This window comes from Talpa occidentalis, unplaced genomic scaffold (assembly GCF_014898055.3).
Source record: "Talpa occidentalis isolate TD23 unplaced genomic scaffold, MPIMG_talOcc4v2.1 talOcc4.14, whole genome shotgun sequence".
Taxonomy (NCBI): Eukaryota; Metazoa; Chordata; class Mammalia; order Eulipotyphla; family Talpidae; genus Talpa; species Talpa occidentalis.
Window position 1 is genome coordinate 70,532,393 of NW_023601433.1, and position 14,495 is coordinate 70,546,887.

The 14,495-nt window shown below is 36.2% G+C and overlaps 1 protein-coding gene across 4 annotated transcripts in view; it reads left to right on the top strand.

Moving 5' to 3' along the window:
• MYO3A (myosin IIIA) overlaps window positions 1–14,495 on the top strand; it is a 135,386-nt gene that overhangs the window by 34,396 nt on the left and 86,495 nt on the right. For 3 of the 4 annotated variants that reach the window (XM_054695178.1, XM_054695176.1, XM_054695179.1), the window contains 4 exons: window positions 4,297–4,442; window positions 6,737–6,787; window positions 7,127–7,192; window positions 10,037–10,192. In XM_054695178.1, coding sequence (XP_054551153.1) covers window positions 4,297–4,442; window positions 6,737–6,787; window positions 7,127–7,192; window positions 10,037–10,192 — 419 coding nt within the window. The remainder of the gene's footprint in view (window positions 1–4,296; window positions 4,443–6,736; window positions 6,788–7,126; window positions 7,193–10,036; window positions 10,193–14,495) is intronic. The other variant, XM_037510732.2, reaches the window with a different exon arrangement.

A 14,495-nucleotide genomic window follows, 5' to 3' on the forward strand; every position in this document is an offset into this window, starting at 1 on the left:
AATCAGCGGTCAGTAATTTTACTGATAAGTCATTATTTCTTATTAGTAAACCTACTATAACATAAACAGAGCTAGAAAGTGCTTTCCTGCTTAGCAAACTTATGGATATTATAAAAGAGAAAGGTTCACTGCTGTGTGTACAAGTTGTCATGTACATATATGTTTGAAACTTTGTGTTATATTCAACTCTGTGTAATAAGCTTTTTCCAACTTATAAATGACTAGCAACATTTCAATACATTTTTATTATTTAGAATCGCTGAAGAATCCATCTGGAATAGCCACCTATCTAGTTAATGAATATGTCCCATATAAACTAGCTGTTTGTTATTAATGACACATTTCTAAAAATTAGTAAGCAATAAAGTAAACAAATTTAACATATCTTCTATAGTTAATATCATAGAATTATTTCATTCTTTTTAGAGCTTCAAAGGGTAGCATATTTAAATCAACGACCAGTGGGGAAAAGTGAAATTTTCACTTTTTAAATTAAATCTTAGATCAGAATTAGTATTTACTGATTACAGTATTATTCATCATCAGTTCATGGACCTTTGTGTTAGTTTCTTTTTTGGCTATTATGAATATACTGCTATGAATATATGTTAACAGGTAAATGTTTATTTTCTTTATTGAGGTAACTGTTTACAACTCTACACAAGATTTAAGGGACTAGATTCACACCTCACCAATTGTATGTTACACCATCCCTGCCATCAAAGCACACATAGTCCTTTACCATTATAGTCCCTCCGCACCCCCTCTAGCAACCTTGATTCTAATATGATTTGGGGTTTGTTTTTGGTTTAGTTTTGTCAGGTCCTTTTTTTTCTGTATTCCACATATGAGTGAAGTCATCTGGTATTTGTCTTTCTCCTCTGACTTATTTAATATAGTACAGTTGCTTCCACTTCCATGCGTGGCATCACAAGCAAGAGTTCATCCTTTTTTTTAATGACCGATTGGTATTCGATTGTGTATATATACCACACCTTCTAAATCCAGTACTCTGTTGTTGAGTATTTAGGTTTTTTCCATAACCTGGCTATTGTAAATAGTGCTATAGTGAATATAGGAGTGCACATACTCCTTCATTTAGTTATTTTGTATTCTTTGGGAAGACACCTAGGAGTGGAATTGCTGGATCATATGGTTTATCTCTATTTAGTAGTTTGAGAAAACACTGCACTGTTTTCCATAGGGGCTAGAACAGTCTACAGTCCTACCAACAGTATACAAGGGTTCCTTTTTCTCCACAGCCTTGCCAGCATTCGTTGTTTCTGTTTTGTTTAAGGTTGTTTTTTGTTTTTTGTGGTTTTTTTTGATATGGACCATTCTCACTAGAGTGAAGTGGTATCTCATGGTTTTGAATTACATTTCCCTGGTGATAAGTGATGTTGAACATTTCTCCATCTGCCCGTTGGACATCTATCTGACCTTACTTTGAAGAAGTGTCTGTTTAGCTTTTCTACTGATTTATTAAATTTTTTTGTTTTCTTTTTATTGAGTTGTCTGAGTTCTTTCTAGATCTTGGATATTCACCCTTGTCAGATGTATGGCGTGTGAATATTTTCTGTCATTCATTAGGGTGTCTTTTTGTTTTAATGCTAGTTTCTTTTGCTGTACAGAAGCCTTTAGCTTCATGTGATCCCATTCATTTACTTTTGGTATTTTCCTTGTTGTAATTGAGTCCCCGAAGACATCTTGGAAGTCAGTATTGTGGTGTGCTTTGCCTGTGTTTTCTTCCAAGTGTCTTATGGTTCTGTTGTTACATCCAAGTCTTTGATCCATTTTGAGTTAATTTTTGTGTATGGCATGAGAGAGTGGTCTGGTTTCATTTTTCTGAGCATTGTCCAGTTTTTGTGGCACCACTTATTGAAGAGACTTTCCTTTGTCCGTTGCATACTCTTGGCTCCTTTAATATAGGTTAACTGTCCATATAAATGTGGGCTCCCCATTCTATTCCACTGGTTTGTGTGTCTATTTTTATTCCAATACCATGCTGTTTTTATTACTAGAGCCTTCAAACTATCGTTTGAAGTCTGGTAGAGTGGTATCTCCATTCCTTTCCTTTTTTTTTTTTTAAAGATTTATTATTTTTATTTTTATACAAGAGCTGGGGTACAGGCCAGAGTCACGGGAGGGTGAGAGGATTCACCAGAGACAGAGCAGGGAGCAGGACAGGCAGATGGACCAAAGGCACTGCAGCAGGCGAGGCAGGAGAGTTCTGCCTTGCCAAGTGGGATTCTCCGTGGCCAGCCGGGAATCGAACCAGTGCTCGGAGGCTGCGTACAGCTTCACAGCACAGCGCTCAACCCGCTACGCCACCAGGGAGGTCCTCCTTCCTCTTTTGTCAAGATTGCTTTGGCTACTTGAGGTCTTAAATGGTTCCATATAAATTTAGATGATGCTTGCTTTATTTCTGTAAAGAATTCCTTTGAAACTTTGATGGGGATTGCATTGAATCTATATACTGCTTTGGGTAATATAGACACTGTAGTGTGTTAAGCCTGTGTGAGATAGTCATAAAGATGAAATATTATTTCAAACAGGGCCTTAGACTTTTTTCACTTTACATAATTTTTCACAGTATTGTAGTTAAATGATGATACAACACTAACCTAACATTATCCCAAATTATTTGTAATTTGTCTTGCAGGTTGACAAACATTAAATGTAATTTTTAAATTATTTTTTATAACATGAAGTTGAATATCTTGCCATCATTGATGTCATAGACCACTGTATTCATATTTACATTTTTAAAAATAAACTGTGAAATAATATTTAATAATTTTTCTGTCTAATGTTATTTCACTGTATTGCAGGAAAAATTCTTTCTTTTTTCTTGTCTCAATTACATCCTTTTATTACTGACATTCTTGTAAATATGATTTTAGTGTTTATATTTAGTGTGCCTCAGATAAGCTGTTGATACATCCTTATCCATGTTTATTTTTATTCATTTTATTTTCTTTTTATTAATGACTTAAGCTTTTATAGTCCTCCAAATGCATCTCTTTCTTCCTAGTTGCCAGAAAAGATCAAGGTCATTTAACTAGACTGCTGTCAAGCTTATTTTTCTTCATTCACTTTTAGTTTCCTAATGATATATTTTTTTTTTAGGCATGTTTTATTTATTTATTTGTTTGTTTGTTTGTTTATACATGCACTGGGTACAGTCAGAAGCATGGGAGGGTGAGAGAATTCACCAGAGCCAGAGCAGGGAGCAGAGCAGGCAGAAGGACCTAAGTACACTGCTGAGGGGAGCAGCGGGCGGCAGGAGGGGTCTGCGCGCCATGTGGGACCCTCCTCCAGTGGCCGGGGAGCAGCCGGGAATCGAACCGGCGCTTCAGAGGCCGCGGGCAGCTTCGCAACCCAGCGCTCAACCGCTGCGCCTCCGGGGAGGCCCACTAATGATATATTCTTTAACTGTAAAACTGAGGGTTCTACAGGGAGATGGGGGAAGTAGAGAGCAAAGCGGGAGGCAGTCCATATGGCTAAAGAAGAGGACTGTGGTGCCTTAAACAGTATTTTAAAACAATAATACCTCTGGTATTTTTTTTTTTCAATGGTCTCACTCATCGCAGGAATTTAGAAAACTTAAATAAGAGACCAGGAAAAAAACTAATCAATACAAAGTAAAAGTAAAAATCAAAATCAACAAGCAACTATAAACCAGAGACACAGGGTGAGGGGGGTGGCAGGTGGGGTGGAGGGGTGGAAGGAAGGAGGGGCGGGGAGAGGAAGGACTAGAGTCAAAATAAGGGGAGAGGAAGGACTAGAGTCAAGATAAGGGTAGAGTGCAATTGTATGGGGAATATAACCATAATGAAAATGCATACATTGTGCAAAGATGAAAAATGATGTAAGAATTATATAAAATAAAATATTTTTAAAAAATAAAACAATAATACCTCAACTTAAAAAAAGCAACTATTAAAGTAAATGGTAAAGTATTCTTTATGTTTTTAATATGAATATCTTCATTCATTCATAAAAAGTTTATCAAGTGAGTACCATGGCTTAGTCTTTACCCTTTTTATTTAAGACACTGTCTTTTCACCCTTTTTGTTTTACATTTTCAAAACTATTCCTTTCATCGGTGTCTTTCTTAGATTTGCAAATCTGTTAAAGTGTCTGTTCTCAAAATAAAATCACTATTTCTACTATAATAAATTGAGTTTTTACTCTCCCCAGTTTCTGCTTTTGTCTTTATTCACACTTATCAAACTTCATTTTTCTACATTCTTGTTAATGTTGCTAACTTCACTTTTTTTTCTCATTTCATAGGTGATTGCCTGTGAACAGCAATTGGATACCACGTATGATGCCAGATGCGATACATGGTCCCTTGGGATCACAGCCATTGAGCTAGGCGATGGAGACCCTCCTCTAGCTGACCTACATCCCATGAGAGCACTCTTCAAAATTCCAAGGTCAGAGGACTAACATGGATGCCACTTTCCTCTTCCAGAGACTTTGTGCTCATTATTTCTCCTCCTGGAAATATTCAGATGTAGTTCAACAAGTTGGGAGCAGAGTGGTCTGGAATATCATTCTGTTTCTCTGAGATACTTTGTTTAGTAGTTTCAGTCCCTGGCCTAATAGGTGAAATAAGTTTCTCTTGATAATCAGTGTTTCTTTCTTTGACCAGGATGTGATCTTAGGAAATAGCACTCTGCTCCCCACTGCTTACCCTCTTCCATATAGTGAGGCCTGCCCTTCCACAGTCTGTGCCACAAGGATTTGCTGTTCATTCTACTAACCTAGTCATTGTTTTACCATTTGCTAAGATTTCTCTTTGTTTAGAATTTCAAAATAATATTAAGAAATTTATTATTAAATCTATTGATAGACTAATAATGATTTTAAATGTTAATGTTTGAATATATTTCTATAAAACAGTAAATTTAGAAGGATGAGATCTTTGGCACCAGGAAAGCACTTTCTGCATAAACCCCTTCCCTTCAGTGTGTCTATTGACAAACTACCCTGCTCATCCTGTTACCAATTAAACGCATGGTATGTTTTGGTTATTCCTAGATATTTCAGAAAACTGATATGAAAAGCTACCTATTTTTACATAAGCTGTTGATAAATCCTTATCAATGTTTATTTTTATTCATTTTTTCCTTTTATTAATGACTTAAACTTTTATATTCCTCCAAATGTGTCTTTCTTCCCTTGGATGCCTTTGTCTTCTAGTTGCCAGAAAAGAACAGGGCCATTAGATATGTTATCTTTTGAAGATTTTCTTACAGATTCTGTCTGGTCCTATTTCCAAGGAATGCACACTGGGTCTGTGGTGAAGGGTCCAGGGCAGAGACGTAGGGTGGAATGTTGCAGTTTGTTAGCACGATCTCCATTAAACAAATATTGTGGCCCTCGTGCTACTGACATAGGATCACATCTACAAGGCCCTGGGGAGAGTTTTTCAGTCCTAAAGAAATGATGCCAACATGTTGTATACATTTCCAAATGGATCCATTTGGAATGTTTGGCTTGTATTAGGTTAATATAAGACCAAAGCATTTGAATTTGTTTTTAATTTTATCTTTAAATTTCCTGTCCTATCTATATGTTCTGAATTTTAGTGACTTAGATATATATCATATTTTAATTACAATTTCAGTGTGTTTAAGGTTTTACTGTTTATAAGATATACTGCTTATTTGGTAAGCAGGGAAACAAGATTACAAAAATGAATGGAAAACTTGCTCTATATCAAGTCTAAGATAGTTCATTACATTTGAAGAAAACAAATGAAATCTATATTTTGTATCTCCCTCTGTTATTCAATATAAGATAAAGTACCTATCTCCTGAGCCATTTTCTTGTTTAAGCTACCATAGTAAGTCCAATGTTGTTAGTCTTGGTGATGAAGTCATGTGGAAGAGAGATGACACTGTTGATGTATTTTGTACCTCTGAGTAAGGTACTTCTAGAAACTACATCATCTTAGTTATTTCTTGTTACTTCTGCCATCAGTATCAGTAGCTGTTATGTGGAATTCTGAGACTACTAACTCTAGAAATAATTAGAAAAAAGTGATCTGAAAAGCTAACCACTTCTGAATGCTCTAACATCGTCAGAACTTTGTTATACTCTAAACAAATCAATAAATCTCTTAGAAGGAAGTTTCCAGGGGGACAAGTAACAAAGCAAGATTGTTGGAGAAAAGAACGATTTCTTTGAACATGCAAATCAGCAATATTCAAATAGTCCTAAGGATTATAAAATGTGCTTTAGGCGTGAACTACAACTAGGGGAGATAAGTAGCTGCACTCTTATTTAATGAGCCTGTACAAACTGTACATTAATTTCTTTATAAGCTATTTAAGGAGTAATGCAGAAATGGAGACAAAGTATTTCCATTCTGCTAATGAAAACAAAGAGCTGTTAGAATTAACATTAAGCAGTACTTCAGCAGTTTCCGTTATCATGGTTGATCAATGTTGCTTGATTAGAGTTAGATCAGTCTCATTTTCAAGTCTGATCTTTTGTATTCATGAATATGCCAAAAAAAGAAAGGATTTAGTCAGCTATAAATGAATGGAATTAATAGCAAAATTTTTTAAGTGGCATACAGAGCTTATAGGTAATATTTTCCAGTTCCTTATTTTTGTAACCCTGTTTCCAGTTGTGTATTCAGTAACAACAATCACATAAAGGCATTCTCCTGTGTCCCTCTGCTGCCATTCCTCCATATTCTGAACAACTCTCCTTTCAGGTCACCTCTGTGTACCCTGAATATTCCTCAGAGACTTCTGCAGGACTCAAAGTAAGAAATCTTTTCCCCACTATTCATTGATTCTATTCTGCTAAGTGGTGATGTTTTCCTCTAGGGCTCTCAGGTAAAAAGCAAGAGGATTCTTTAAAAGAAAAGGATTATCAGTTGGAAAAATTGGGTCACATATTGGATGCTTTCAGAGAAACAAGGAACTTGTCATTTTGTATAAAGAATGATTAATAACTAATTATCTGTTTTTGAATTGGAAAATGATGGTAATGCTTGATTATACGCGGCAGAACCTGGGATTGCAGTAATGCATTAGTCTGCTTGTCATTTTATATTGACTCACCAATGTGCACAATCCAACCTTGATTCTTATTTTTCTAGGAATCCACCCCCAAAACTAAGGCAACCTGAGATATGGTCAGCTGAATTCAATGACTTCATTAGCAGGTGAGTAACAATAAAGTCTTTAAAAAAAAAAATGAAAGATATGCCATCCAGCTGCAACTTTGAGATGTGCCTTTTACAACAATTACTCTTTTTTTGAATCTCCTCCATCTTCCTTATCAAATAACCCCAGAGATTTTCATTGTTTTCTTCAAAACAAACACTTGTAGCGTCCTTTGAATGTTCATTGAGTTCATTATTGCTCCAATATTGATGTAAGGATCATATTAATTCACTTATGAGTCTCTAGTCTATGGATAGTTCCATATCCAGGAACAGCTTCTGGCTACCTGCCTTTTGCAACAATTGCCCACCATGCACTCCCACCAGTTAACTCACCATCTATTTGCTCAGTTATTTAACCCTCATTTACCTGCATCACTAATTCATTGCAATTGGAAAAATAAGATAATTGTAGCCATAAAACCCTTACAGTAGATTTGAAATTTAGTGAACATTTTTAATATGACAAATATTTAGCACAAGTGCACTACCTTCAGTCAATTAGCTAAAAGACGTGATTTAGTCATCCCTAAATATCTGTCCACGGAACTTTTTTTCAAAATCCTTGTTATGTGTTCACCTTAAAATAAGGGAAATGATGACCCCAGTTTAAATGGGAAAGGGGTGTCATTAAGAATTGATATTTCAGTGCCTCCTCAGTGGCGTAGTGGGTTGAGCACAGCGCTGTGAAGCTGTCTGCAGTCTGTGCAGCGTGGGTTCGATTCCTGGCCAGCCAGAGAGAAACCCACATGGCGCAACAGACCTCTCCTGCCGCCCGCTGCTCCCCTCAGCAGTGTATTTCGGTCCTTCTGCCTGCTCTGCTGCCTGCTCTGTCTCTGGTGAATTCTGTCACCCTCCTACGCCTCTGGCCTGTACCCCAGTGCTTGTATAAATAAATAAATCTTTAAAAAAAATTGATGTTTCAGACTCCACTCAGAAAATGTAGAAAGGGCAAAGAAAGTATAACCATACTTTCTCATACGTACTCTATCATTAGTTTTTCTATCAAGAATATCTTCTTTTTTCCTATTGACTTAAAGGCAAGCAGCTTAGACTTTGAGTTGGAAAAACCCAAGAAGGATTGACAATCTGGTTTTTGTTGTTGTTTTTTTTTTTGTTCTCACTTATTCAGACAGTACATTATATTACTGAGTATGTACTGTGCACAATAGAATGCTTAATAAACTGCCATCAGATTTCACAAGTCTCTTAGGAGAATCACTGGTAACTTTGAAGAACTCTCTGCCATTCACAACGCTGCCCATGTCTGCAGATCCTCCATATAGACCCTCAGTATAATTTAGTGACCTTGACTTATTTCACACAATTTCTCCTCTAAGAAGCATTTCCTGATTTCCTCTAGGCAATTAGCATCTGTCCTGTGTGCTATCACTGTATTTTGTTCCTCTCCCTCTAATGACCTTGCCACATTTTTAAGCTACCCACTTAGATGTCTTTCTCCTTAACTAGACAATAAGTAAGTCCAGGCACTGAATGTGCCCCCTGCCCCCCCCCACTTGTCATTATACTTTTCACCTCTTATATCTTACTATAACTATAGTGTCTAGCAGATGTTAGTACATACTAACTCTTGGATAAAGAGAAACTTTATACTATGCTCAATGCATTGATACAAATGTGACACATCAGAAATGGACACATTCTGTTAAACTCAGTGTAGACAAAGAGCCAATATTATTTTCAGAAATTGTTAACCTTATTTATTCCCTACCATATCTTAGCATCCTTGGGAAATATCTTTTTGATTGAATGCAACAAAATAAATTGTCAAATTATTGTCTCAGCAGGATTAACAATACTGATTAGAAATGACATTGCTTAAGTGAAGGTATAAATTTCTTCTGTTTTCTGTTTTTCTGTATCCCCAATGACAGCCCAATTCTGACCAATTTTCTCATAATCAAGATCCTCTGAATCTCAGGGTTGGAAGGGTTTTGGAAAGTTCTGTAACCCAAACTCATGTCAAGAGCATAAATTATTCTTGAACATGTACAATTAAACATCTCTGATAAAAATAATTATATTTTTCAATGCAGTCTATTCTGTCTGTGATAAACCTCACTGTGGCAAGTGCTTTCTCATACCAACCTGAAATCTATTTCTCCCTTAATTTGACCAATCAATCCTAAGACTTTTGTCCTTTATGACCACTGAAAACTAGTTTAACCCCTTTCACGAGGCTCATTAGACATCCTAATTTTGTTCAGATGCCCCTCCTCTGATGCTCGCTCAGGTGTGCTCACTCTCCTTATCCTTTCTCATGACTCTCTGGTTGAACATGTCGAGAGTGTGATATGCATTAGTAAGTCTGCTGTACAAACTCAGAAAACATTGACTGTCAAGGAATGTAAACATCCTCAGTGCATTAGCCTTCTCAAATGGGTTAGCAGTTTTGGCACGTAGAAAGAAATAGACCAATTAAGAAGCCTTTAAAAGCACTAGTGAAGGAAAACTGAAAAGTTTGTTTCAATTTTAGATAAGCATTAAAGCTGTAATGATTTCATTGTCATTTATCTTTAGCTACTGAATTGTAAAGGAGCATTTGCAGTAGAAGCAGCATTTAATTATCACTGCTCTAGCGCATTGCAGGGAGAGGAGGGCAGTAGTATTTACTTCGGAGTTGGCCTCACTACAGCATAATCACTCACAGACATGTGCATTTGCACAAACATTCATTTCACCTAATGTCGTTTAACATTTTTGAAATGTTTCTCAGGCTGAGCATTTGTAAGGAATATACTGTCATGTTCAAGTGATTTTCAGGTATGTGACTAATAATTTCAAAACTCTTAGTAAGACTGTGTTCTATTTTTGCCAGTACAGGTGCTTGACTAAAGATTATGAGAAACGTCCCACTGTGTCAGATCTTTTACAGCATAAATTCATTACTCAAATTGAGGGCAAAGATGTGGTGTTGCAAAAACAACTCATGGAATTCATTGACATTCATCAGTGTACAGGAGGCACAGAAAAAGCCAGGTAACCAAGTGATACCTTGACTCCAAAAGTCTAAAGTAGCTGGTCAGGTGAGATATAGGTGAGAAAATAGTTAATTTAAATTCTTTAATTGTGGCTTAAAGATAAGGGGTATTTGCAGGAAAAGTGAATGTCACCTGTTGAATTGGCCCTGATATTACTGGCAGCATTTTTTAAAAAACAGCTTCTTCTGAACAAAGAATGTAAACTCCAATAGACGATTTTTATTGGTGTCTATTTCCTTATATGGTCTGCTTGTTTGTAAAATAACATATCTTCAATTTGAGGTTTAAAAAAAATCTTGAAAGACTTCTTGATACTATTGCTATTGTCATGTTCCCTGGTTGAATTATTTTCAAAAATCATTGCATTATATTTATTCATACTTCCTATTTGGATTTTTAATAATAATAATATATAGCTGTTATAATATTTAGTATGCTTTTTACTTATTATAGATAGTATATATGTTTATTTTAGGAAACTTAGAAGATACAGAGAAGTGTACAATGTAACACCAACCCAGTGCAACATTTTAATCTATAACCTAATATCTTATGAATGGATATACATTTTAACCAAAACTGGAATAATATGTATATGTGTTCTATAGCCTGCCTTCTTTACTGAATGATTACCCTTGCCATTAGATAGCAAACTATAAAATTTTATTGCTGCATAACATTCTCTTATATGACTATTCAGCAATTCATTTCAATAATCCCCTATTAGTTTTTTTTTAAGATTTATTTTTATTTATACAAGAACCAGGGTACAAGCCAGATTATTAGACATATAATTAGTTGTTTTTTTCTCTAATAATAACACTGTAAGGAACAAAGTTATAAACAAATCTGTCTCTCCTTTTTCTTTATTGAAGTAACACTGGCTTACAGCGCTGTACCGGTTTTAGGGGAATAGGTTCATACCTCCTCAGATGTACATCACCACACCACCCCCACCATCCAAGCACCCATAGTCCTTTCCCCTAGACCACTGCGCCCCCTCCACCCTTTTTCCCACCTCTACCCTCTAGCAGCCTTAATCCTGCAGTCCTGTTTCTAAGGTTTTAAATAAATCTCTTATTGTTTCCTTAAGATAAGTTTCTAGAGGTGGTACTGTTAAGTCAGAGTAGTCTTCTGTAATATAAGTTAACTCCTGAGAATCTCATTAGTTTTATCTTAGTAGTATATCACTATTTAAGGATTTGGGAGAAATGAGTCAAAAATCACCTGACTTAGGGGCAATTATACTTGAATTCCTGTTTTGCAGTTTACATATTTAATTCCTGTTTCTTTAAGTACTACATGCCAGACATTGATTAGGACTTTATATCATTTCATGTGATTTTATAACCCCAAGAAAATATTTTATGATACCTCATTTTCACAGTTGAGTAAAACAGGCTTGCAGAGGATAATTGTACAAGGTTGCAAAGGTAATGTGTGCCTTAATGGAGATTCAAATCCTGATTCTCAACCCCAAGTTTCATCCACATAAGTAAATGGCCCAATGATTGTGGACAGATGATCTCAGAGATCATAGTCCTTAGCTGTGAGAGTTTCCAGCCTTGCTGGAGAGACAGAACTCAGATTCCAGTAATGAGGAAAATTGACAGTTTTGGGTGGAATGAAGCACCAAGAAGGAAGTAGTCATGGAGCTTATTGTGAGGAAGTAGTTGTGGGTTCACACACATTTTTAGTTTTGCGTGACTACAGTTCCCCGGTCTGCTACAATCCCATCCTTCACACAGCAAACAGATAAGCAAGCAAGCAAATGAAATAAGCAGAAATTAAGGTGCACCAACAAGCATGTTGTGTATCAAGAACTGTGAAGGATTTTATGCTACAGCAACCTAATAAATTGACCTGTCAGTTTCATGGATGCTGGCAGAAGTTACATGACTCCTGGGTTAGAGACAATGGACTTTAATTTCTCACACTTAAGCTGGCAACATGAGTTAAATGTTCATTTTTGTTCTTGTCCCACAAGTCCCAGTGGTGCTTTGGAATGACCTGGGTGAATGTTGTATACGCAGGGGGTTGGCCTTACAGTTTGACAATCCCAAGCCTGGGAAACTCCAATCTTTTAAAGGAGCTGCTAGCAAATCTGCCCAAACTTTGCCCTGGATCACACATTATCTTCATTATCCTGAACACCAGACAAAACCTCCATCTATCCTAGAGGGAGACACTATTTGTCACTTTCAAGACTGTTTGCTATACAAATATCCTTGGATATATCATTGGGGTGGTGGTGGAGGAACACTAATGTAAGTCATGTGGAAATGTAGAGATATAAAATACTATTAGCTTTTGGAATGGGATTGATATGTGTGCTTAGTAGGATAATTTTGTAAAAATTCCCAATTCAGTTTTAAAAAGCACTGTCCTATTCTAAATTGGATGCAAACTCAATACTTTAAATTTCCTGATGATGGAGAAGGGATGGTGGTGGGAGGCATTGTGAAATGGATACAAGAGCTTTCAGTTTGAAGTCAGTCCTGAATATAGAAGTCACTTTCACAACTGTTCTGAAGAATCAACGTCCATGTGCACATAACAGCTATTTCGTTGACATACTTTTAAAATTGTTACAAACTGACACTGTGAGAGTGCAGAATGAAGTGGTGAAAAATTTGAATTATAAAATATTTTTAAAATTTTACTCCTGAATCCAATATTTTGAAATATTCAATTATCTGCTTTAATGGGAATAGGTAAAAGTCTTTTGTAATTGAAATGTATTCTTCAGCACTCTTGACTACAACAACACAAGTTAACTTAAGAAGAAAAACAATCTAGTAAAAAACATTGGCTGGCTCAGAGGAAGACAGAGATCCACAAAGCAAAGAAGTAGACTGCTTCATATAGCCTCCTCAAGAACTGCCTGCTTAGAGGCCACAACTGCTGCCTGCTCTGCCCTCCTTCACAGTCTCCTCCAGCAGTGGTACTGTTTTCTTGCATGCCACAACCACCTCAGAAGATTTGTAGACTGACCTTGAACTTTGCCGCTCCTTCGCTTTCTAAGTTCCATACAGGACCTGATTCCTGTATCTAGTCACAGGCCCCTGCTGGGAGAAGTCCTGATTGTGTGTGAGAGGCAGAGTTTTTCCTTGACACCATCTTGGAATTTTCTCTCCCAGAGGAAGGGCACATTGAGCTGCTGAAGCAATGAATGCCCATTATATGAAAATAATTCTTAAAATTCTTTTTTAATATATCTTAGCTATTTACCCAGAATTATTATTTAAGCTACCATTTGCATTTCCTGTAAATAAAGGAAAGGAAACCTAGCCCACTATCTACTTGAAAAACAAATTCCAAATGAAAATTTCTTTTTGTGGTAGTTATTAAGAGGTTATTTATAATTGCTTTTATTTTATATACAAAGCAAAATAATATTTCACTTGATTCCCTTGCTATGCTAGTAGTGGTAACCACTTTGGTATATATAAATTATGTTTTGCATATAATTTTATAGAAGCAAAAAGGAATATTTGTAAGAATTTAGTAACTCAAACATAGTTACTTCTTAGCTCAAAAATACCCACTGTATTTGTGGTGCTGTTGTGGCCACCCCATTTGTCCTCAAGTATATGATTTTCAAACCAGTATACAAGCATATATCCTTGAGACAAAGCTCAAAGGACTAGCACATAAAAAACAAGTTAAAGTTGTCCAGTCATTCGGGGCTAAAAATGCCTGGCTCAAGCTGTCAAGTCTTTATTTAGGTGTGGGACTTTATGTAATGTAAATTCACTTGAATGGGGTTTTGATTGTACAAAAAAATGAAAGGAGAAAGCAAAAAATTATCAATAGGAAGTAATCATAGAGTTCTTTCAGTGCAATACAATGCATGACTCCATTTTACTCTCTATTTTCTGGGAAAGATAATTTTTCTATAATAACCCTTTGGAAATTTCACTCCTTTCCTTTATACATGGGACTTCTAGAATGCTATCCTGGCTGCTCTTGTGATAAAAACTATCCCTAGATCCCCACCCATGTCCACTTGAATATTTCAAAGACACTTCAAACTCAACCTGTTTAAAATTGAAATTACATCCCACCCCAAATTAGTGCTTTGTTCCTTTCCTTTTAAGTGGTGCCACCACATTCTTCCAACCAAAAATCTAATGAGTATCTTTAGGTATCCCTCTATCCTACTGATACTTGCCCGTAACAAGACTAGTATTCTTATGCATTCACTCAGCAAGTATCAATTGTACTATAATCCTTGCTGTCATAGAAATCACAGATTGAGACAACATCCGTGTTCTTGTGTAATGCTCTCGGTCAGGGTA